Here is a 26,450-nt window from a genome sequence, read left to right as displayed (position 1 = left end):
TATTGAGGGGAACGTGTCCCCTGCTTCCCCCAAAAAAATCTACACCTATGAATACACAAGTTGTGTTGCCTCATGTGAGGCTGTGACATGAGGATATGGGGGGTTTAGCTGATGGTCAGACTGTCATTGTAAGCTCATGGGTAAATTTGAATTAAATTCACAGACACCGGATCAACCTTCGAGGTTTATGTAGGAATCGGATTATGGTCACATATAAAGTGCACCCCCCTTCTCTCTCTCTGTCTCCCTCGCTCGCTCTCTCTGACACCCCCCACCCTCCCTCTCCCACCCACACCACCACCCTCTGTTTCCCCCTCTTTGAATGGGGGCGCTGGAGCCGTCTGCCTGTCACCGCTTGCCTCTTTGTTCAAACTGATCTTGCTTCTCTCCCTCAGCGTTGCTGCTGGCGAGGAGGGGGACGGACGGAGGCAGCACCTTGCTGTGTGTGTGTGAATGTGTGTGTGCATCCATTCCGATCTATCAATGTGCGAGGATGAACGGCGCATAGTGCTGCTGCTCAGCGAGGAGAGGATAGCGTTGGAGAGGGAGTGAAAAGTCCAAGCCGTGGAGCGCTTGTGCACACACTCACCCCGGTCGCTTCTGTCTCTGCAAAGTGCTGTTTCACCCTTGTTTCGTCGTTTTGCCGTCTCTGCACCCTGTGGGGGCTTTGGAGAGCACCTGCACTGAGGCGCAAAGCTCACATTCCTGAGGATTGCACCACTGAGACGCGTCTGGTTTTTGTCAGGAAAAAAAAGGTAAGAGTGAAAAGCACGGGAATGATTTGCTTCGCATGCTTTGCACGCTTTATGAAATCAATCATTTGGTCAGTGTGTGATATCTCAAGTCACCGGGTCGCAGGAGGCGCCTGAGACCGCTCAGCTGCTGGAAGAGGATTTAAAGTGGTTTCATTGCTTGGATAGAATATAAAAACGCACTTTCACAAACACAGCTTGAAAATTATGGAAATTGTAGAGTTCCCTTCACATCGCCCATCCATGCATTAATTCTATGCATATGCAATAACTACTTCCTGTGGACCAATCAGCGCCTCTCCTCTGACACGATCACAGACGCACACAAATCGCACCCGTTTTGGATATCTTTAATTATTTACAGGTCAAAGCTTTTAATATTGGTCTATATTTACGAGCCATGTAGAGGCATGCATAAATCATCAACTCACCAAGTAACCTTGTTAGCGTGCCCTTTACACGATTTCCTCTCAGGAGATGTCTTCATAGGAACTTTGGTTTACATGCACGTATACATCTTTTAAGTCTTCCTGCCTAAAGAAATCAAAGGGGGAGGATGCCTTCTGCTGAGTGATGCAATTGTGGAAGCAGATCTGAACACTTGAACAGGTGTTTGCCAAACGTATTATGTAAATCAGAGTCCTTTGGTGAACAAACAACATGTGTTGAACAACTGCCAAATTCACATCTTATATTGGTCCACCTCCAGAGCTGACACCCAGGCGTGACATCAAAGATTGTGTTTTGTATAGAAACTGGATTATCAGTGATCACACAGTGTTTTATCTTTGCACTAAAGTCCTTTTTGCCTTAAACTAACTCTGCTGTGGTCCTGAAAAAAGAAAATGGCACCAAAGGCAACCAAATGATGCAAAAATGAGTGATTGCCTGCTGCCAAGCAGGTGAATGGATCCCTGGAAGTCTTGTATTTATGACTGCCTTCTCTGTAAACAAGCGCTGGCATGTACAAATCACAGTGAAGGAGGAGAACAGTTTGGGTCACCTTGACAAATGAGCTGTATTGTCTGAGAATATGAGAGCCCCTGCAGCCCAATAAAGCCCATTCTGTTTCTATTCACTGGCTCCAAGTCTTTTCTTCTTTGGCCTTGTTGGAGCGTCCACCACCAGCTGTGTGTCAGTGCCACAAAGCAGGACGTGGTTAACCAGGAAACGCCACGCTATAGACAAGCCCGAGCTGAGGAGATGTATGTGTGTGAGAGATAACGGAGAAGTAGTGCCTGTGGGATGAGGAGAGAAGAGGAGAATAGTGAGGAATGAGGCTAAGAGACCCAGCTGAAAGTTTACAGCATGCATTTTTCATTCTGTCCGGATGTGTGCAAGTGTGTAGCCTGTTTGAAAGGGCATCCATGAGCCCCGGCACGCATACAGTAGAGTTGTGTGTATGTAGATGACTGCACTCACACGAGCAGAGGGATCAGAGAGCGGTGTTGAGGGGAAATAAAAGGTTTGACTAAAATAGACGAGCTCAGTTCGGCTGCCTTGCTGTCTGTTGCTGCACACTTTGCACTCAATCAGCCTCAGTGTTGTTTATCATGTCTGGGCTCTGAGACGTCTGCAATTCCAGGAGTCACTTTGCTTCGGTGGAAGATGGAAGAAAGAGTAATGTATGAAGCTTTCAGGTGGATGAAATACTGTAGAAGTGGAATGATGAGACGATTTATCGATAAGGTGATCGACAGAAAGAACTGGGACTTTTTGAAGTCATAGTTCGCGCAAAGATTTCAAACATTCCCTTGTTTCTCTGCGTTAGTTGTGGGGATTTGCTTTTCTTTGTCTTATTTGATAGCTAGGCCATAGGTTTCATGGCAACATTATGAGCTTAAACCACTTCATCTCCTGCAATGTGGTAATTTTGTATGCATCAATTTGTGCCCTTTCAGCATCAATTTCTGGTGGAAACGCCAGGGGGGGGGGGGGGGCAAATATTCATGTTCTAAATGTTGAGGGGGACATGTGCCTTGTGTCCCACCTGAAATCTATGTCTATATTTGATAGCAAACAGATGGTTTTGGGAGGTTTGCTTCATCAAATTAAGTAATGTGATGAGGTTTCTCATAATTTTTTAGGATTCATTTCAACACTGGGGCAGAGGGATACGTGAAAATGGGGGTTTGAGGTCCTCCCCCGGGAAATTCTGAGGGTCAAACACTTTATTTCTCGCATTCTGGTCAATTTTTATGCATCAATTTATGGAGGAAATGTTATTTTGTCAAAATAAAAGCCCTTGCTACGGTCATGTTTTTACTGGGGGGGAACAAACACACTTTCCAAATATTGAGGGGTACGTGTCCCCTGTGTTCCCCTCGAAAACTACCCCTTTTTTGATAGCAAACTGATTATGTTTTGGATTTGCTTGAACAAATCCAGCAATTTGATGATGTTTTTCCACAATTTTCTTGCGTTCTATTCACCAAACCAGACAAATGAGCAGCAGCAACTGCTTTGATGTCAATAATTTCAGTTATTTTTCAAGCAAAAAAGGCAAACATTTGCTGGTAGCTTCTTAAATGTGATGATTTGCTGCTTTTTTTAATCACTGAAAACTGAATGGCTTTGTGCTTTGGACTGTTGGTCCAACGAGATTTTTCACAATCTTCTGACATTTTATAGACTTCGACTGAGAAAATCATCTGCAGAATAATTGGTAATGAAAATAACACTAAAGTAGTGCCATTTTTAAGAAATAAAGGAGTTTATCCCTGCTGGTTTTAAGTGGGCTGTTTTGTCACAAATCTTGCCAGGGGTGTATTTTCAGTAGAAGCTAAAGGTAAATCACAGTCAGGGTTTGATATTATTCTCTATGGTATGTAAGTGCCCACTCTAATATGTCACTTGGGTGATTATGGGGTCTGTTCCCCTCTAATACAGTGCTAATAGCTAACAGAATAGTGCTATAAAAATGCAAATCAGCAGCAGCGCTCGCTCATAGTGACGATCAAAATAAGCTTCACCTCTGAGTCAGCCACAGGCTTGTTGGTTGTGCTGTCCTGAAAATGTGTTGACTGTGTTTGGCTCAGAATGGGTTGTATAATGCAGCAAATGTATGAGACTTCTTTGTTGCAGCAGTAATTCAGGAACAGCAGATCCGACCGGACTGTGAACTAAAGTGGGGATTTTATGATCTCTTTGAACTTTGTGGTGCGTTTACAGGCAGGAGGGGAATAGACTTTAGACTAACAATGACTTCACAGCGACTAGAGCTAAAACTGTCCACCTTTTCAGCACTGGACAGCTCCCAAATCTCAGAGCCCAACAGTCCGACCAAAAACATTTGTGAAATAGAAAAAGAGCAGTGAGTAGTTGTGTTTTGAGCTGCGGGATGGAATAACGTCTCCCTCTCTCCCTGGAAAATTGAAATCCGAGTGAGTCCCCAACCGCCAAAACCCAAAAGGGATTGGACAAACCAATCTATCAATCAACTCTAGTCTTTAGCCTGGGAGGGACTTAAGCAGCCCACCAGGCCAATCGTTACAAGCGTAGATGAGACCACAGCTGAACGGCTCACCCACACAAAGAGAAAGGTCCCTCTCTTTGTCTTTGGCCAGAGGCTCTCCTCTAAGGTAGTGACTGGTGGAAGACAAATGTTTGGCTTTGCAGCACGTCTCTGAGGCAGCACCAAAGTTTCATCCGCCTCTGCAACAGAGATTAGAATGATTAGTCACTTTCAAAGAGGTAGTTAAGAGTCATTGCAGTTACTTTTTGATATATTTTTTCCTAATGTCACACTGTTTGAAAGACTCAGCGCTTCTTTCTTGTTATTGTTACACGCTGATGTGAGGAGGAGGAGATAGCTTCTGGCGCTGGAGATAAATACCTGAAGGACAGAGCTCTGTGTTTTTCATCTTTCCTCACCTTGTTGATATTCCGCAGCTCATCGTTAAAGATGAGGAATCTTTGCATGAAGTCCCTCCACTACGTCCGTGTTTGTGTCTATGATTCATTTCACTTCCGACCACCTTTCCCTGTGGATGAAAATGTGGTTGGTATCCTGGTTATGGAAGCCTTTATGATCCAGTGTGTGTGGAGCCATTTACTAATATACTCAAGATGATGGCTGCGTCTCATGCACCTGATCCTTTATTGACTTTGTTACCGAGAGCTAACCTCAGAACCTTCACCTTTGACCTCTGGTGCTTCCCAGACACAGCTGGTGTAGAGGCTACTTAAACAGTCCCTACCTACATATATTTGATCTTTGACCCTAAAATCATTATCCCCGTCAATATTGCTATTTACTTAAACAAACATCTACATAACGGTCACAGGGTTCATCATAAAGAGCCTTAATTTCAAATTTGACTTATGATTAAAACAGTGTTTGATCACTGTCCAGTAAATACTGTCAAGCATCAACCAAATTTAACAACAGCCTCCCAGACGCAGGCGCAGCATGCAACGTGGGTTTGTTTTGCTATTCCCTTGTTTACAGAGTGGGCGTGCAGCAGGCAAACCCAGTGATGCTAATGGTCGCCTGTCCTCATCTACAGTGACACAGACACTCAAGCCAGCATTTTAAAGACAGGCTATCTTTAACTTTAACTCTTTACATGGTTTTCATGTGTTGACACACGTTATTGGCTGTGTTATTATTTTAATATTTATGCAAACAAAACATGCATAGTGCTGTTAATTTGTGGTTTTTATTTGAAACTTGGTGAAATGAGTTCACATTTTAACAATACCGTGCTGATACTACTGATAACCGTGACTGAGCCAAGCCTTCTTTGAGAATCTTCCAAATTAGCTATATTTCTCTAACCTCTGGAAGATAAGCAATGAACTGCTGTGGACACCATGTTAGTTCAGAGTCACACAATAACACAAACTAACTGGTTGAGGCAGCAACAGACCAGCAACTCCCTCATTCTGCCTTGTAATATTACTGTTTTTGTCAAAGGAGCGGCTTTGAAGAGAGCAATTGACCCTGTCCCTTCGTGATTGTCCGACAAGCTGTCAGAGTAAGCATGGAGCCCACACTGTAACTAACTGCACTCCCTGAAGAAATATGATCATGTTTTTGGAACAGTGAAAGAGTGATTCCAGAGTGAAGCAGACAGAGGGGCCTACAGTCTGTGTTTGAAGGATATATCCAGGATGTCAAACTGACTCAACAGCAACAACAGGTTAAAAAGACAAAGATAGTTAGAAGCTAAAGCCGAACTATAGGCTACAGATCACAGTGTAAAAGTGAACCACCACATCACTGCTGATCGCCACACAAGACAATGAATATAAAGGGAAACTTTGCTGATATTGAACCAGCTGTGTGGCATCGCACTGTGTGCAGATGAACGGTGTTTGGCTTCGCCCCCTACACTTTTCAGGGTTTGATTTTGGTTTTGGAACAGGGAAGAAACGTATATCTTTCTCCAACCTCTCCAGGTAACGAGTATCATTAATACACGACGTGCTGCAGGCACAACATTTAGCTCCAAATCCACAAAACCAGCCTGAAAATGAAGGAAATCTGAAACCATTGCATTAGAGTCAACAGAGCACAGTGTGTTGTTGTTGGACCCTGGTCTGAGCCGGCCTGATGCTATGTTATGATTGGTCAGTCTGCGTCCAGGGGAAATTTAAGACATAATTTAGACATAATACCTTGTACAATCTCACTTCAGAAAATCCAAACTGAGCAGTTCAGTCATTATTTATCAGTGATCATCGCTCCAGCCTGGGTCACTGCTTTTTGCTAACAGCTGAGTGGGTGTATCCATTTGAAAAACCTGGAGAAGAACGCAGATGGACCCACTGTTTATTAATTTAGTACCAGCAAGTTTGTTTGTTTTTTGTATCAATATTTACTTTTCATCAGTTTATTTATCCTGGCAAAAAATGGCCCAACGTAGAGTCTTCAGAATAGAATCACCTCAAGGACATATTCTTGACAATTTTACACACAAACAAATCAGCTTGATTTTCCTCTGAAGTCTTCCTTTAAGTACAATAAGAAAAAAAACTCTGTTCCAGTAAAAGGTTCACTGGTAACAAATCAATTGATGTGGGTGTGATTTGATCCTTTTTGATGCATTACAGAAAAGAGCGATGATTGATTCCACCGAGGTCGCTGTCTGGCTCTCCCTGGTTTCTATTTCCTCTAAAAGCTGCTACAATACTCCGTCCTCACATATTTATGTGCACACTTATAAATAGAGTGGCTCCCTCATATGTTAATCAAATGCATTCAAATTGATTTTTTTGGTCCGACTCACAGTTGGATAACATACACAGTATCCTACACTTTTTGCACATGCACACACAACAAAAACAGACATAGCCCGGTGCCAGAGAATGAATGTGAGTGTGGCTGAGAATGAAAAGGTGGAGGGAGAAAATGAGCATATCTGAGATCATCTGCTGCAGGTCTGTTGAGTGTCGCTCCGCAGCAGCTTAACAGCTCTACAGGAAGCTCGGTAACAGATGGATGTTATAAGAGCTGTCAGTCTCTCACAGGTATGCACAAATTGGTGATACATGCATTAAACATTACATCAGTTTATTTCCTCCTGGGCCGCTGTTCAGCACTGAATAATTAACGCAAAGAACAGAAAAGTTGTAACTACCTACTTAGAGTCACTACAAGTCTCTTTTTTCACTCGACTTGTCTGTTGAGGATCCTTCAGAGTGATCTAAATTGCCTCCTCTCTGCGCTTTACTGCACACACATATAGCCAAATCTTAACTTGGCCTCTCCTAAGCGAGCCGGTTTAAATAACCTCTGTCTCTACGCACAGTGAGATCAATGGTGTCAGTGTGAGAGGAAGGAGTGTGTAATCTTGAATCGGAGGGACCAGCTTTCTAGAGTCCTCTCTCCATCTGAAGCCAGGGCCAGAGCTGCATGAGTCATTAGTTGCTTTGAGTGTGATTAGTCACCACACAGGCACACCGAACACAATCGGTGTCTGTGTGTGTGTTCGTGTGTGTGTGTGAGAGAGTGCAAGATGCATGAAGGGAGCAGGAAGTGAATACCTGATTCAGCTCAGCACTTTCCTCTCAGAGCGTTCCTTTTTCTGTTTTTAATTTCTTCAGCAATTAATGATCAAGCACTCTGGTTTAATGTCTCTTTTATGGCACCAAATCACCACTGCAACACACCACCACTGTAATTTCTTCTGTCTTTACAGTACATTAAAGAAAATCGTGTCTGCGTAAGAGCACAGAAGTTCAAATTTCGGCCACAAATCTATTCAAGTTGCAGCATTTTTGCAAACAGCAAATTAAGAAGAATTATGGAGCTCTTCTGAAGAGCTTTCATCATGGTAGTGTAGTATTATTACAATGGTGATAAAATGACCTTCCTTTCATTTCTCTTCCTTCATCTTCTTCCTCTCCCAGCTCACCACTTTGTCTGTCACTCATCCGGAGCTGTTATTCTGCTGTTCATGCCGCTGCTCTCTGGAGGTAATAGTTTTGTGAGACATGATTAAAGAAAAAGCGATGGCGAGAAATCACCTTCTCCTGTCAGGCCCCTGGAGGGGGATACAAGACTGACAGTTTGACTCCTTACTGTAAAACTGGCTCTGTTTCTGTCCTGAAGTCTAATAATACAGATTTATCTGAAGTCCTCAGCCTCTCCTCTTATTACGTTTTATTTTTAGACATTTATTCTGTTGCTTCCTCTTGTCATCATGCTGTTGCCCAAGAAAGGTTTTGGAACTTCCTGTAAAGATACGAAAGAAACTCTTGGATTTTTCCTCCATCGGAAATTCATTTTCCCATGGGGCAAAGAGAGCTCAGACTCTTTTCTGGTGGGTAGAAAACAATATTCTTTATTCTTTTTTTTATTGTAAAAAAGGAAAATATTGCATATAAACAAAATCTTGAGAGTTTCAGCCTTTCCAAAACCAAAAACACAAGAGTGCAAGCTTACTTACTCCTTTGTAGAGTGGTAGTCTGACGTGACAGAGCGTAACCTCCAAAGCTAACTGCAATTATAGTCAGTAGCTAACTCCAGCACCCTTAAAGTGATACTGATACTAATAGAGTGCTTCATGCAACACCCATATTATGAATGGAGGGGCGTGTAGTATAGCTATACTTTAAAACATTTTGGTGGCCTCTCAGCACGCTGACTTACCAACTCTGTCAATGCACTGAGACTGACTTTACCACACTACAGACTGTATGGGTTGAAGGTGCTGCTGTGGGAGTCTGAGCTCCAAGCTCGGACAGTTGTGAGAGTCTGCTGGGCTGCAAACACACAGTGACAGGCCTACTTTTAGCATCACACAGCTAATGTTACTTAATGGTTATTTAATGGTTTTAACAACAGAGTTGAGCTGTTTTGTGTTGGTGTGGGTTTGTTGGGACTGTTTATTGGCTCAGTGTTGGATTTTAGCGCTAATGCAATGTCAGCTGGTGCTACACGGGCAGATTCCCCGGGAGGAGAGCACCCATGGAGAACGCCTCCAGAGCTGGCAGCAACAGAAAGTTTGCTGATCCAAGTCAGGATGGTGTGGGATCAAACCCCTGATGCAATGCAAGTATTGTTTGACTGGAGACGTTTCAATGCTACTTGGTAGGGAGTTATTTCAGCAGATACCTTAAAGGTATTGAGTATAGATACCTAGTTGGAAGCTATGTTCCAAAAAGTCATGTTCATGACTGACACCCTTACTGTCAGAATTTAGGCTAATGTTAGCAGCTCTGTCTTGCTTTTGTAGAATTTGGTTTGGGGGGTTTTGCAGGAAGGTCTGAGGGAGTTTTTCCTCAAATTTGGCACAAAATTCCTCTTGGACTCAAGAATAAATTTGTCCATAACTCAAGAATTCCTCCACTAAATATGACAAAACTTCAAACAAATGTCTGATAAAATATAAAGATGACGTGATGACATTTTATATCCAAAAGGTCAAAGGTCAACTTCACTGTGGCATCATAATATTCTGCAAAAATACTTTTCTGACCATACTCAACGTCATATCTCAGGAACAGATGGGGAGGCATTTGGCCTTGTGTCAGTTGGTGACATATGATTGGTTTGTGGAGGGATACAACCACAAGGAGGTCATTATAGTTATGTATAATACTGGGGCTAACCTGCTCTACCCTGCAAGAACAATGCCATTCCTTTATTTGTTATCTACATGGATTATCAGCTCATGAGGATGCTGACTTTTTGCCAGGAACGTAGCATTGTCATGCCAAACAACTGCTTTTGCAGCATGGATGTATTAGTAGGGGATGCTGAATACTAGGGGGGTAACGATCTATTGATCTGCACTGATGTATCGATTCAATGATCAGCGATCCAATATCATTACTGCAAAGTAAAAACATCGATCTATATCATCTTTAGGATACGCTTTTATTGTGAAAGTGTGTGTCTTTATACAGTCTATGGTCACAGTCAACCAGTGGCAGGCAGATGGCAAGCAGCCAAGAGAAAGACGATGAGGATGAAGTTATTTACTCAGGAATAAATCAGCTGTGTGGAAATATTTTGGATTTTGGAGAAAATACAAGCAACAGACAAGGCACATGCCGTATGTAAACAATGGGTATGCGGCCCACTAAATATGCGCAGCAGTGTTTCTTCCACTGGCTCTGCCCATGAGTTCCCACTTGGCCCATAAACTTAACATTCTGATGATGTTACAGATTTTTAAATTCGCTTTTCTTTGCTTGAGGAAAGTTTTACAAATAGAAATGGATCAAAAATTCATGATAGAAAGAGTCAAGTCAGACAATTTAAGGTGCCCTTTTAACAGTTTTACAGACATCTCTTTTACAGTGGTGGTCTATGGGGGAAATGCTTTTAGAGCCACAGGGGATGTTTTTGCTACAATGCCATGAGTGGCCACTGGGATAAATTAGAAGCAAGGCTGAGCGGCGTTCTTGTGGGTCTGTGTGTACTATAATGTGTGCATACTGCAGCCATCACATGCAAACATTAAAAACGGAAAAATTAAGAAGTCAGCTGGAGAACACAACTCATGGATTTAGCTGTAAAGTTAGCTTTTAAAACAGGAGCAAAATCTACACTTAGATCTGAGAAGTCTACTTCTGTCTGCAATCCAGGCCTCACTGTATAAAACATTACTTACCCGTGTTACATGAGATTTGTTTACTTGACTTCAACAGATGAGATGCCAGCTGCCAGTGTGTGTTTGTGTTGGCTTGTGTGTTTTAATACGTGTAGCCGATTTGTTTGTGTACATGCTGTGTGCACATAATGCAGAAGGTGAGATTCAGTGACCTACCTTGTGAATTGGCTGGGGTTTGATGTAGAGCTTTATAGTAGCTGTACCATTACAGCGGCATGTGTGTGTGTCATGAATCAACATGGGACCCAACCTGGCCTGATTAAGTAAACCTTTGCAGTCTGTGAACACACTCACACAATTCAGTGTAGCATGATGGAGGCATTGTAAGCATAAAGCTGTCGTGCTGTGCTCACAAGCACAATTTATCCTAGAACCACAGCAGCAGCTGACATGATGTGTTCCATACTTGTCACGTTGTTTTTTTCTTTAAGCAATTTTCCCACCAACTGAAGGAGATTTGGGTCGAGGGGCCCGTCTTCTCTCCTGCGTCATGATGAACATGAGGCCAGTTGGTCTCCTGCTTCAACAGATTGACAGCTCAGTGCTGAGCTGTGATGTAGGTCTGCCAGCGTCGTCTGTTAGCTCTCTTTGGATCTCTGTCACTCCGCTCGTCGGCTCTTACAATGAGCTGAGAATGCGTCCTATTCAGACAACATCGTGAAAATGTGTCGGATGGACATCCACATTGAAGTCCACTGAAGCATTTTAGAGACTTCTGGCTCTTTTCTGCTGAAGACACAGCTGTGCCTGTGAAAGTGAAGAGGGGCGATTTAGAGGGAGGCGTTCACGACATCTGATGTCTCCTCCTTAACAAAAGGTGGTGCTGGTTAGTATGCGGCTGGTGTGATTGGATGGTCAGTGCACTGTATGTCGTAAATCCCCTCTGGTAAAACTTTGAAAGGCGGCTGTCTATAGGCACACAGCGTTGTATGTTGTATAGCATCCATAGAGATGTCCATAGGCTGAACTCTGTATTCTGTTGCTGTGGATAGTGGCTGCTGGGCCCCTGCCAGTCCCAGGCCCTCCATAACAACACTCTCTAACACTCTCCGCTTACAAGACTGGGCAAACTTCTCGGTGTCATGACCCTCTCCAAGCCTTTAGAAATCTCTTGTCACCCACCCAGCTAGCTCAACCAATGGTTCAGGCCTTCAACATGCAAAGAGTCCAACGGCTCGACCCCAATCTGTCACAGCCCATCACAAGGTCCTAACCCACCTTCAGAGATGGCATGCCTCAAAGTGTGTGGCACAGCGGGGTCCAACCCGCACCAGAACCCCCTTTTTCCAACAGTCCAGACACCAACTTCTTCTTTGCCTATCATTGAAAATCACTCAACAAATTGTTGTTTAATGACAGTATAGTTTAGCCGAGTGCTTAACTTTTTTGAGAGGAATGTTTCTCGTTGCCTCACACACTCCAGTTTTATGCGGTTGAAGGTTTTACTGAGCTTTCACATGGTCGGAGAAGAGAGCGACCATTATTCCTGTTATTTATAAAGGGTTGAACTGGTGTTGCATAATCTTCTTTCTAAGCATCAAGGATGCTGGGGCCATGAGTTGCTGTTACCTTGGTGAATGCAAAGAGGTCTTTTGCTTTCCTGGATAAATTATTTACTTTATGTAACTGAAATCCAAACAGGTTGGACTAATTTCTGCTCACACTATTTTAAATCTTTCAAATGATCTGTTGTAAGCCCCTGTTGGTAACGCCTGTGTAGTCAGGAAGGTATAAAGAACCAATATTTTGAGTTATTTGTGTTGCCCCTAAAACCAGCATTATGAAAGAAAGCATGTTGTCTTCAAACAGCATACTTTTCTCTTCGTCTTCATTTCAGACCAGTGCGGGGCAATAAAGCTCCTTCTCAGGCGTCTCTCCATTGAGCTGAGAAGCTTCGGGCCCCAAGCCAAATCCTCTGGCAAAGTCAGCAGCTCATTTCTGATGTGTGGTAGGATTTCCTCTATGTTGTGCAGTAGGAATGCACCAGAATCACTTTTTCACTGCAGTGTACTAAAACTTAATCCAATCTTTTAGTCTGGAGTGGTTGTCATGAGATCCAATCATGTCTCTTGATTAGATGTGTCACTCTGTGTATGGTTTAACATCAAGTCCGACCTAACAATGTCTGATGGCCAGTTTTGAGACCAGGATGACGATATTGGTATTAGTAAACAGCAGCTGCAGCTCAGGTGGCAGAGAGGGTGAAAAATGTAAACGTCCGGGGACAAAGGCATCTGCTAAATGGAAAGCAGAGCTTGAATACAAGCCAGTGAACTGTGTCTGGGCCTTTAAATGCCCTTACAGATGCAATATTGTTTATTTCTTATTACATTATAACACCAATAAATAAAATGGACATGATACATTATCCATCCCTGTCTGTGATAGGCTACTGTGTGCATGCTGTGCTACTAAATCACCTCATTTGCCTGAGACTGGCTTTTCAAGGATTCAATGTTCAAGGCCATTTTGGTGTATTTTATTTTATAGGTGTGGCCACAATGCAATAACTCACAATAAATGAGAGAAAAACAAAGTATGAGTCATTTGCTTATTCAAAAACCTTGTGAAGGTCAGCGTGAGTTTTTGTGTTGTTGAGATTTCATGCTGCTGCGTGAACACCTGTAGATGCCGACTACCTCAGCTTGTGAGAGCTGCTTTCATGGTAGACAGCTCTTCAAGATGATTGACATGTGTTGGCGTGTGTGTGAGTGAACATCACCAACAGAGTTAGGAGAGAATGGGGCTTTGGATTTGAGTTGGTTTAATTAGTTTTGAAAGGGTTTTTGTAAACCAGACAGCTGTGGAGAGTTTTTTTCCAGCACACACAGGAACAAGCTGCCCTTCATCTGTTGAAACACGAAAACCACTGAAACGGTTTCACCTGGCAGGAAAACTGAATTAATTTATATCACACTTTTGCTTAAAGCGCTTTCCAATTTGCCTCTCATTCCAGCCTGTTCTCATTCAGAAATCATTATATACCGCCACTTTGACAGTGATTTTGGAGTCAGACACCTGCCGCCAAAAGCCACCTTTCGCAGCAGAATGATACACGGCCAGGCGGCATCAGTATGTAATGTGGTTGGACGTAACCTTTCGTGTTGTTAAGATACATCGCCGGACGGCACCTGTTGTGATGGTATGATACACCATTCGACGGCGTCAGGTTAAAATGCTGGCTATAATGACGTAATGAAGGGAGCTGGAAAGTCCCTATAGGGTGGGCAGGAGGGGTGGTTGATGGGTCCAACAAAAACAGGGCTTATATCCGGGAGCCTGAAGTTTGCTTCCTAAATGCCAAACTAAGATGTTTTTTTCTAAACCTAACCATGTGCTTTTGTTGATGTCCCGGTGTTGGTAACGCATCCTGGAATGTCAACAGCAGATGCAGCAGGATACCTAGGGGGTAATATGTAGACATGAAAAGCCACTGACTAAACAGCAATACAGCATGTGGCAATTTGGGATGAGAATGTGTTGCTCATTCACAATTTTGGTCTTCCAGAAATATGTGAAATGGCCCCAATATGTGCTGGACTAAAATTATGTGCCTGCATCACGGAATCCAATATAACCAATATATGCCAATATAAAGTCAGTTAGGATCCTTTGTCGTGGTGGACATATATATTCCCTGGTTCAATGTCATGCAATAGGTGGTGGTTACTGTTATAACCAAATAAGTAATATAAAGAGCAAGAAAATCTGCCTAGTGGTGGATGGGTCAAACAAGAACAGGACTTTTACCCAGGAGATTGCTGTTCGTGTCCCATGTGAGTGTTAACACTGACTTCTTTTAACTTTACATATGTATGTCATTTACGTACGTAGTAACATTGCAACATTGTACATGATATACTTACACCATTTTATGTCATACTTAACATTCCATATTTAACAAACGTAGCTTGTTTTAACCGAAAACACAATATGTTTCTAACCCCAGCCAAGTTTTTTTTTTTGCCTAAACCCATTGTGCCATCACCACATACATTTAACATGTTACATGCCACCACCACATAAGGTTGTGTTAAGAGGTCGTGGTCATTTCACGTATTTCTGTGAGATAACATTGACTCACGCACCAATGGCAGCAAACTAACATGCAAGGTGAATGAAATGAAATTGTACCTTTAAAGGGCAGAAATTATTTAAATATTTACAGACAAAATTAGTTACATCAAGTTCAGGACATAACATATCCTTAAACTATGATTTGTATGCTATGTTACGATAGTGCACATACAGCGGTTTGTATGATATTTAACTTATTAGCGCCCCAGAAATGGCATCGCACTTTACATAAAGTTACGTATTTAACATAAAGTTACGTTGGTTTGGTTTAGGTAAAGAGCGACATATATGGTGTCGATGTACCTTAAAATAAGTCAAACTTCACTTGGTTTCACACTGGACACGAGCATCGGTCTCCTTGGGGAAAGTCCTGTGTTTGAAGTGCATGAGAACAGCCTGCAGGTCAATTCCGGCACACAAACAAACACAATGTTTAATTTTGTCTTCAAGGGCAAAGCACGTTAACAATTAGGGTGACAACACTGGATAATAATAATAACTTTATTTATATAGCACCTTTCAAAAACGAGTTACAAGGTGCTGTACAACAGAGATAAAACATATCACATACAATACAATTGCCAGCATAAAAAAACCACCAAGAGAAATAAAATTGGCCTTAAAAAATTAAAAAACTTAAAAACACCCATCCCCAACAAAGTAAGCATACAGTACAGCAATAATAAAACAGGATTAAGAGAAGGCCAATCGATAAAAGTGAGTCTTTAGAAGAGATTTAAAAGAATCCACTGAGCTTGCCTGCCTGAGATCGCCGGGCAGGGAGTTCCACAGCTGTGGAGCACGAACAGCAAAGGCCCGGTCACCTTTTGTGATAAGACGGGACCTTGGGATGGGGATACATTCAGAATTTATCATCTTATTGTACGACTATGGATAAATAAATGTTTATTGTGATAATAGTGCACATTTGAGAAGCTCAAATAGCTACAACTAAACTGAAAGATAAAAATATTTACAGAACATAAAAAACATGAACTGTATTGTCGAGAAGTGTCTGGGCACTGTGTGTAAAGTACCGGTATTTGTTTTATTCATGTATATAAAACTTTACTATGAGTTTCATCCTCTTCTGGTTTCTCTCCCTCCTCTCTCTCTGCAGGCCCAGGATGGCGCTCACTCTGTCTGCAGCCGGGCGACAGATCCTCTTTGCTCTGATGCTGCTGCTCTATTTAGGCTCGGGTAAGTTGTCTTTCTCCTACAGTGCCTCCACTCTTTGTTTCTGCTGCATCTCCAGATGCTGTGGAAATTAACCAGCAGCTTCTGATCTAAAGAAAAAATAGCAACAAATAATACCAGCACATAAGGAGGCTCAGGAAAAAGAAAGAAGGGAGGAGCAGCTGGACCAGGATAAAGGGAAAAAAAACAGTTTCTAAATACATTTTTCTATAGACATGAATACACAAGACAGGTCTGTACTAATTTGAGTGTTGTTAAGTGAGAGCTGACATGCTGAGGATGTTTGCAGACATGCTCGGTGGGACTGAGCTGGAACACCTCCAAACCCATTTATGCAAGTTTAGTCGACCATCTGTTCCATTACAACTATGCATAAAATTCACAATTATGGAACAAAAAGACAAAACATCTCAGAGCTGCAGGTCTCTGGTGGATAGTATCGCAGGTTTGAGGCCCCACATGCAGCCTGCTGACTGCCTGTAGTAAAGATAAGTTTCTCTCCTTAATTACTTTTCTTGCAATTGGCATGCATGACGGTAGCTGGTCAGCCTGGATTTTCATTAAAAGGAGAAACTGCATGAGTCATTTGCAAAATTAAAACATTACCTTACAAGTCATTACGCTCTGACAGCAGAAAGTTATTACTCAACGTTCAATCATGTCTTTGTCTGTGTTTGTAGCACAATCCAGCATACAGTAGTAAACAAATGGATCTACTTATACTACTAAAATACAATTAAAGATTGGAACCTGCAAGTACTGGACAGCAAGTCTATGTTTTAAGTTGTTGTAAAAGCTGTTAAAGCATTTATATTTTGAGTCAGTAATTTGTAGGTTTATCACAAAGTTGACAGTTGGCAGTACAGTGCCAGGTTAATGGTAGATACTGTTTATCCATCTCTGGTGCACAACATGTTCAGCCTGCTAAAGAATAAGTGGAATTTGAAGCTGTTTGTTTTGGATATAAACCTTTTTTTTGACCTTGACGTTACTGTTAGTGATGGTATCTCGACTGTGTATTTCATGACTTTATAAGTTGATATAAATCACCTGAATGATTTCAGTAAACCTTAAAATGTTGCATAGTGGATTGTGGGACACAAAATGCTGCAAGAGATACAACACACCAGTTGTGTAAGGTTGCATCTCTTGAAGTTGGAGGAAGCTCTGAAATGGGATCGTATTATCAGCCTGACGATGTACGTATTTCTTCTTGAAGGTGTTGTTTCACATTCTTGCAGCAGCCCAGTCGCCAAAATAAAATGCTGGCATTGTACATATCTGCAAACCATGGATGTGTTACATTACATTTCATACGTATGATATAGTTCAGATTACATATATGAGGTGAGTTTCTGACCAGGAGGAGTGGGGGATGGTGGATGATGTGACACCCTAAGTGAGATGGCTGCCAAGCAACAGACAGCAGCAGACCGTAGAAGCGGGTGTTTTTTAAAAACAGTTAGGGATATATCCAGCAATGATTGTAGCCACAAATCGGGTTTTTCAATGACAGCCTGGGACATGTCCTGCTGTGTTTGTAGCAACAAGAGTGGCTTTTTTAACAACAGTTCAGGACATGGCCACCGATTTTTATTAGCACCAAAACCATTTATTTTAACAACAGTTTGGGACATGTCAGGCAGGGCGGTTGTGCTTGGGCAAACCCATCAAACCCATCACCATCATTTCTCTGATTTTGCTACAAAAAAACCCACATGATATACTTGTATGTGTATGTGTGTGTGTGTGTGTGTGTGTGTGTGCTTCATAAGTAGTAACTAGGGCGCACTAGAGCCAATCATAATAGCATGCACTGGGACCCATCCTAACTACCTTACGCCACTGCTGCCGTGTTTGTAGCAAAAAAACCTGGTGTTTTTTTTTTAAAGTCAAAACATTTTTGTGCTTAAACCTAACCACACATTAACCACAGCACTGTCCCAACATAAAATTAATGTGAAGTGAAGTTTTAACATATTCACTTGTACAAAAATGTACAAATTAAACATTTCTGTGGTTTGCAGAAATGTACAATGCCAACATTTATACATGCGATTGGTTGCTTGCAGAGAGTACGATGAATATGAAATGACTACTAGTTAGCTTAGCTTAGCATAAAGACTGGAAACGGGGTGTACTCTAAACTAAAGGACGACTTGGCTTTTTCTAGAGCTTTGAACCAAATAACATGTGGAACACTATTGTTTACTTCACGTGAGAATGAAATACTTGTTTTACCTGCTTTCAACAACTTGGCAACTGAGCAAACCGCTAAGGAAGACTGTGAGATTAAGTTAAAAGCTCTAGGAAAAGCTTGTAAGAAGACCTTTAGTTCAGATTTTTATCAAATGATGGATTCCAAAGTCAAAAGTGAACATTTATGGTCAGCATTTGAAATACATATCAGTATTTAATTTGTTGCTGTGGTGTTAGTGTGTTCTTATTTTGTTTGTGAGCAACATAATTTAGCATGAAATGATCAAATTCAATTAGTCTGCACCATCAGTTCAGTTTAAGAAGCACTGATATTGGCCTTGAAAGCCCTCTTGCAGTGCACCTCACTGGACAGCTCACTGAACTCTCCAAGAGGGCTGACAGGAATAAGAGATGGCATCTGTTATTGATAGAGAGTGTCCTTTCATGTCACTTCCAGCTCCATCTTCCTCTTTATAGGCTGTTTTCTTTTGTCCCATCTGTCACCACCATGCTACAGGCTGCACTTGTCATCCAAAGTCTCTTAATTTCCTCCATTCAGTTTCTTACACTCCTTCCTTTCCTCCATCTTCATCTCTGGATTTTCCTCTCTTATACTCTCCATCCCGCTCTCGTTCCTGCTCTCTGTCTCCTTCAGGCTCTCATGCTTTTCCCTGGTAGCTGTGATTCTGTGATTACATCTGATTTGGGGGGAAGGCAGCGGAGGCGTTCTTCAGCACAGAGAGATGCTCTCAGGGGGTTCAGCTTGTGAAAGCCGTCCAATCTAAATGCAGATGGAAATATCTTTTGGGGATTCAATTCTACCTTGTGCAATATTCCAAATAAGGCTTTTTGTTGTTTGTTTGTTTGTTTTTTTGTTGTTATTGTTTTTTACACAGGTTCTCTTGTTCGGCTCGTATCAGTTTTCTACAAACTGGTGCATTTGACTAATGTTGAGAATTTGAATGAAGAGGACCAGACAAGAAAACAATGCAAAAATCCTTGAGCAAATTTGCTTTAAGCTTATTAAAGCTTTGTAATTATGTTTTCTGCCTTATTGTTGTTATGTTGCCAGGGACCATTGCGCCCCACAGTCCATGTTACTTTTAGATTTTGTGAGCAGAAACAGCTCATTAACTTATCGTGGATTGTTAACGAGTATATAGTAGTTTGTTTTTGATCATTTTTCAACAAAGAAATTTAACTCAAGGTCATTTAACCAGCGGTTTCTGCAGATTTCAACCCCATCTCGCAGCCTTTATTAGTGGATGGAGTATGCTCAGTTGTCATGGTGATAGCCGAGTTGTCATTATGATATGCAAATAAATTACATTTTAAGGAAATCAACTTTGATGGTTGGAAAAGTCTTATTATGTGTAAGAGAAATACAATATCAGCTTGCTACTAAATAAAGTATTCTAAAATAAAATAAAATAAAGTGAAATAAAATAAAATAAAATAATCGTTCTTGGTATGTTACAGCAGGTGCACGGAGGATAAAGCAACAAAGAGGCAGGAGTGTTTTTGTCTGTATAGGTGACACTGTTGTCATGGTTACATTGAACCTGTATGTCATGGCAACCAGACAGAGTTGCTGATATCAATCTGCAGCACCATGGACCTAACTCTCCCGTTGACATTGGATTTACATTGATGCTTCCCTCTGCATGAAATAACTCACAATTAATTAGTCTGAGTTACAGTCAGAGTCATTTGTGTGAACACAGAGAGAGTAGGTTAGAGATTAAAAGAAATAATTAATTGAAACCTGTGAGCTGCTGTGGTCACTCGTGTGCGTGTTTCTACTCGTGTGTGTGTGTATCTAATTGTGTGTGAGTGGCTGGGATCCCTATAATGGGTCAGCATTATGTTCTTTTGCTGTAATGATAAAACCGGTTCCTTGTTCTCGTGTGGAAACATGAGTGTGAAATTGCTAATGAATCCCTGAGGTCTTGTTACTGTAGCAGACACCTTGGTTAGAAGCTACAGTACAGCCTACACTTTCTACAGTATATATATCTCCTCTACTATGTAGGGGAGAGTACTGTACAGGATTTAATCAAACAGTGGACTTATTACAGGGTGCAGTGATGACGTTTAGTTGTAGGCCAACACTGAAGTTAGCTTCACCCTTGTTCCCCAGCCCGTACTCATTCCCAACTTGTCAAATACTTGTCAGTGTTTACGGCCTCAGATGCCGATGCAAAAAGGCTTTCACTGTAGTATGATGTGTATGAAGTGTATTTTGAAAACGACTGCATGGCCTCTAGTTTCGCAGACCGGGCGAGGCCTCGCCAACTGGGTGTGGCCAGGCGGATTTTGCAAGTTTGGCACACCGTGCGCCTGGCGCAGCTACTCCGCTTTCCCGCCTCCGTCCCTCCTACCTGCGCAAGTCGGAAAGAGGGAGGAGAGAAGGCGTGGAGTGGGTTTTACACACATCACACCAATCAAATGAGCCCCTCTCCTCGCCCTTAAATGCGCCGCGCGAAGGCGTAATGAGAGTTTACTCAATTCGCCATGGCAGAAGAGAGCAGCAGCGTCAGACGGCCAAACTTCTCCCAGGAGGAAACTGATGTTTTGGTCCGGGAGGTCCAAGCTCGCAGTGTCCGAATATACGGAACTGCGAGCAGACCTCCACGGGCTGATGATGCAAAGGTAGCCTGGGAGGAGGTCACCACAATTGTAAATCAATGTTGCGTTTCTCTCGTGCGCGCGTGCGCTCTCTCTTTCTCTCTTGCAGTCTCACTCTGTTTCTTTTCTTTTGACTTTTCTAAGATGACAGATGCTGACTATATGCCGGCAATCCAGGCCGGTCATTCCTTGTCGGATTTATATGACCGTATGACACGTCTGATCTGAAAGCGTTTCATTGCAGCAGTCCGGAAAACATGGCAGCGCGCTGTAAGTTTGTTTTTGTTTGCATGGTTGCTGAGCAACGAAGACTTTGCTGGTTCAAATGATTTTAGGCTACAACGGGCTTGCACAGACTTTTTTTCCAACACAAATCAACAGTGGAAACAGAAATGCCATTGCAAAGTACTTGTATGTTTTTTACAACACAAACGCTTAATTAAACAGTGTATACGAAGACAAATTGAGGACAAATAACTTTGTTTACCATTCACAATGTGCGCAGCCATCTTCGTCGTGACGTCAATTCTACCGACTCGGTCTACGTGGACCTTGCCCGAGTTTGGTGACGAGACCTCCGGGTAGAACGGGTGTTCTTTTGTACCTTTCCGGACCGGAAACCGTATCAATTCCGGTTCCGGCTACCAATAGAATCCAGCAATATACTCCCTATCTGATGCTGTGGCTGTTTGTGGTTGGCTGAAAGGGGTGTGAACTCATTAGTTTTGCAGCTGTGTTAATCAAATCAGGTTGGGTTTCCATTACACGTGCCAAAGGGTGCCAATCCCCTTTGATCTGACATCAGATGTGATGGGACAGTCGATATAGAGATACATTTATGTGCTGATTGCAGATAGTTGCATTGAATAGTGTTTTTTTGGGTAGGCTATTTATTGCATCGTTAATGTGCCTGATATTGTGGAAACCTGCCTTTGAGGTTTTGGTGACGTGTGCGCATTGTCTGCCGGTCAGCCAAACTTCAGCTTACACCGGCTGCGTTCCGCCTGCGCTGACAGTAGACCTGTTTTCAGCTGGCGAGCTTTTAGCGCATCTTCGGCGAAGCCTTTTGGCACGAAACTGTCACTGCACCAAGCTGGATCTGTCGACACCTCCCCCTGCTGCGCCGCCACACCCATCTCAGCGCACCTCGGTCTGCCAAACTACCAAACTGAGCACGTCTCGGGTTGCGCTGCTCGAAACTAGCTCTGCGCGGGGTTCGCCACCCTGCGCCACCCTGCGCTGCGCCGGGAAACTAGAGCCCCATGCATCTAACGAGCACAAACTGAATATTTCCTGTGAAAACAGAAGTGTACTTTGAAAAGACACAGTGCATATAACATTTGTAAATTGATACGTGGTCACAGAATGTCAACAACAGACACAGGAGGATACCTACCGCATCATATTTAGACACTAAAGTCCACTGACAACGTGGCGATATTTGAAGAGCTGGGATGAAAACTCGACAAAAAAACAATAGGATTTTTCCACTGGATTTTGGATTATTGCAGACAAGAAGCTCTGTGGCAAATAAATGTTAATGATATTCATTCGGCAAGATAATCATCACAAATTAACCCCACTTTTATGATTTTTGAAGCCTAAATGTAATCACCATAAGTAAAAAGTTATCACGGTCGCATGGCTTCAGCATCGCCACCACAATGATGCTGTGTTCAGTGTGATGACGTTCTGTAATCTCTTTTTTTAGACATCTAACCAAAAATCCATTCAAAAAATCCATTTACTTTAAGACAACGGAACCAGAAGTGCTAAAATGCTAACTCATTTTGGGGTTTTAGGACTCATTCCTGCACCACTCTGTCCTTTAAGTGAAGTAGCTTGTTTTCTTGATAACTTTGGTTATAATGAGGTATTTGATGCTATAAAAAGGGGATTTGAGGTCATGGTTGGCAGCTGTGTGTGTCAGTTGGTATCAGTGGCACTGATCACAATTGGTCTGAGTGGGAACTTGACACTGCAGAGATCGCTACAGTGCTGACTCTCCGAATGATGTCACCAGCCAAGATGGCAGCAGCTGTCAGGATATTCTGGCTTCATTTTTGTACACTCGAGGGAAGTGGAAATGCATTGTCCATCTTTATATACAATCACTGAGTGAGTTCTTCCAGAGCTTAAGTATAGTCATGCTTTACCTCGAGGGCCCTAAATATCGAATTATGTTTGTCTCTTTTATCACTAAAAATTGAATCACATTGTTGACATATGTCTGTAAGGCCTACTATTTTTTGTAGTGTGGGTTTTTTTTGTGGAGAATCAGTCATATTAATGACAGTGCTCGCCTCCTCATGTGCAAATGTTCCACCAAGCAGAGTTCCCCTCTGACAGTATTTTGCAAAAGCACCGTCACTGCATCCTGGGCCAAGACAATTGTGATTGGTTTAACAAAATATAAACAAGCCAGAGCATTTTTTCCCTACAGCAGAAAGATAATGTGTGCTTCCAGACCTTCTCTAGCACTGACACATTGCTGTGGAGATACATTGCATTGCAAGACTAGTCCAAAGGTAGATACATGCAATACACTGTCAATTGTTTTCCTGTCTTGTAAACAAAATGTCCTCCAATATTTTTAATTGCATATTCTAATTATGTCTTGTTCTTTTGTCTGTCCTCTCTAGGCGCAGCCTCCTCCGTAGTGAACATGCGTAGGATCACCCATCCCACAGTACAACAAACGCTGGCAGGCAAAGCCGTCCTCCCCTGTGTCTTCACCCTCCAGACCAGCTCCTCCATCCAGCCTCCCCACCTCCTGTGGACCCGCATCAGGGTACCAGCAAAAGGAGAGGGCGCTCCTCTGGAGCAGATTGTGCTTTCTGCTAAAGGTAAGACAAAGACATGATGAACTAGTTTAGCTACTGATCAGACCTACATAACTCTACTTTGCTCAGTCAGATAACATTTCTACTAGTGCTTAGAGGGTACACTGAAAAGATGCTCTAATGAATATGTTTATATTAATACTGGATCAAATGATGACGGTCAAGGTCAAAGTGTTTATTGTCATATCCACAGTTTGAAACAAGTTTCTCTGTACAATGAAATGCTTTGACGTCCTCTCTGAATGCAGTTTTAAAGACACAGTGAAAAGGAAAATACATTTTACCAGTTTTAAATCTGTTTCCTTGGTTAATTGATCATTTATCTCTTGTTATATGCCAAATATATGTCAGAAAATCAGTATCAGTGTATTGTGACATCAAAATCCCTGTCTTCTCTCTGTCTGTGAAATGGTTTCATATATTTTATGACTCATTCTGCACTCAGGGGTTTTCACAAAAGTTCATCCAATCAAATGAGACTTTGGGCGACTAGTGAGACACACCAGTCACTTCACTGTTTGAGGGTTGTAGCTGCAAATGGAGCAATATGGAGAGAGACAGGAAGAGATGTGCCTTTGGATATCAGTGGGCAAAACTATTCATTTCCACCACAATGTGGCTGATGTCTAATATATTCACAGCTATCTCATCTCTCTCCTGATCTATCAGTTCAATCAATTTTATTTTTATAAAGCCCAATATTACAAATCACAATTTGCTTCACAGGACTTTACAGCATAAAACATCCCTCTGTCCTTTGGACCCTCACAGCGGATAAGGAAAAACTCATCCAAAAAAAACCAACATTCGTCTCAGCTGGCTCTGCTGTAGCTCCGATTAACTCTAAGCCCACCCACTTTTAAGCAGTCCAATCAGATGTGAAGGATTTGATTTAAATCCCTCTTGTAACTGCACACTGCTCAAATATTCCATTTCACGGGGAAATATGTCAAAGTACAGAAGCTAAAGACGCTCTTAACTTCCGTTTTAGAGGGACTTTGACAATGAAACACGAGGTATTAAAAGTGAAAAATATGAATACAAGAATATAAGGAAATTAATAAGATAAAAGATAAAAAGGTTTCACAAGAGATAAAGATAAAAAGAAAATAATAATTATAGTATCCAAAGAGCAATATGCCCCAAAAATACACAATATAAATACAGGTATACAGTGTGGATATAAATGTGTATGTTCACAGATAATTATCACTCTGCAGCTCTCCTCAGCTTGAGATATTTAACCCTTTGAAACCCTTTGATTTCTTTCAAAAACATGGGAAGAAGGCAATAAGCAATGAAAGAAGAAATGACCTAAAACATTTGCAAGAAATTAGTAAAAAGAGATATTTAAAAACAAAAAAATAGTGGAAAAAAAAGAATTAAACAAGAAAATGTTTTCATTATTATTTTTATTATACTTTTTTTTAATATATTCTTTTTTTTGCAATTTGTGGAACTCTTCTTTCAAAGCTACTCTTTGCCTTGTTCCCTATGTTTTGTAAGAAAAGCCAATGTGCTCAGTGTCAAAAGGAAATACATGTGAAAGGTGTCTGAAAGCAGCACAAGAACAGTGATGTCGCTCCAGGTTTCAAAGGGTTAATGAAGGCCTCATAAATGAAGCAATGACTGAGAACTCAACAAGCTGACAAGAGCAGCTGCTGGAATTCATAGGAGATAAATTCTCACATACAGTAGAGGTTTTCCACTGTACATGTAAAAGCTCCAAACCTTCCTGAGTGGAAGGATTTTTAGCAAAGTCAAGGTAAGGTGCAGATTGAATTCTTCTATCAAGGACCCCTTTAATGTTTTGATGCATTTCAGTTTACTGTTTTGGTTCAGTCTCACTGCTCTTATCAGCCTGGGATTCAGATGCAGCAGACTGCTGTTTTTAGTAAAAATAAAAGCTTTAAAAAGTTGCATTTGGAAGTTGGAGTGAGTGTGCAGTCACTCTAAAGTTAAATATTAATGACTGTATGAGAAGCAATTAAATTTAACGTTAGAAATAAAAACTTAATTTGTGTATAATTTAATTTAATTCTCAACAACACAGTACAAATGTGCTTCGTCAGGACTGTGTGGATGTAGTTTGAGCACACATTTAGTATTGCTAAATTCTGATTGGCCCACAGAAGTACGTGCTTAACGTTGTTCCAACTGAGTCCTGCCCACTTCCAACCAGTGGGAAAAGTAAAGACAAAAACACAAATACAAAACTCGATCGTGGGAAATGACCCAAACTGTGTTTGGCAGACAACTGTGTGTTTACATAGGACCCAATCACTAATCGTAAGAGGCCCATTGATAAGTTTTCCAGGCCTTTAACTCAATCTGTGCATTTAGGGCTTCTTATAAGTTTATGTTTTATCTGTAAAATCTGCAGAATGCCAATAGACACTCATAATGAAGAAACCTTTGTCTCTGTGCCAAAGGTGATGTAATCAAGGTGAATAAGGCTTTCAGTGGCCGCGTCATGCTGCCAGGATACACTGCCAATCCTCTGAATGCTACCATGGAGATCTCCAGTCTGCGTACCAACGACTCAGCCACTTACCACTGTCAGGTTGTCATGGGCAACGACTATGAGAGAGACGCTGTGCCCCTGGTGGTCTCCGGTAAGAGCAGCAGCCACTGACGGGAGATTTCACTGTGAGAAAAGTTTAGTGCCACAGCTCCCCAAAGGAAAC

At 41.9% G+C, this 26,450-nt stretch overlaps 1 protein-coding gene across 1 annotated transcript in view; it reads left to right on the top strand.

Annotated features, from left to right (window-relative positions):
- Positions 1–353: 353 nt before the first annotated feature.
- Positions 354–26,450, top strand: part of LOC126409027 (neurocan core protein-like) — a 64,895-nt gene continuing 38,798 nt past the window's right edge. Inside the window, exons 1-4 of the mRNA XM_050074893.1 lie at positions 354–755; positions 16,017–16,096; positions 23,563–23,766; positions 26,196–26,378. Of these exons, the coding sequence (XP_049930850.1) occupies positions 16,024–16,096; positions 23,563–23,766; positions 26,196–26,378 (460 nt within the window). The 5' untranslated portion in view covers positions 354–755; positions 16,017–16,023. The remainder of the gene's footprint in view (positions 756–16,016; positions 16,097–23,562; positions 23,767–26,195; positions 26,379–26,450) is intronic.

Source organism: Epinephelus moara, chromosome 21, assembly GCF_006386435.1.
Source record: "Epinephelus moara isolate mb chromosome 21, YSFRI_EMoa_1.0, whole genome shotgun sequence".
Taxonomy (NCBI): domain Eukaryota; kingdom Metazoa; phylum Chordata; class Actinopteri; order Perciformes; family Serranidae; genus Epinephelus; species Epinephelus moara.
This window is presented reverse-complemented; position numbering and strand designations above follow the sequence as displayed.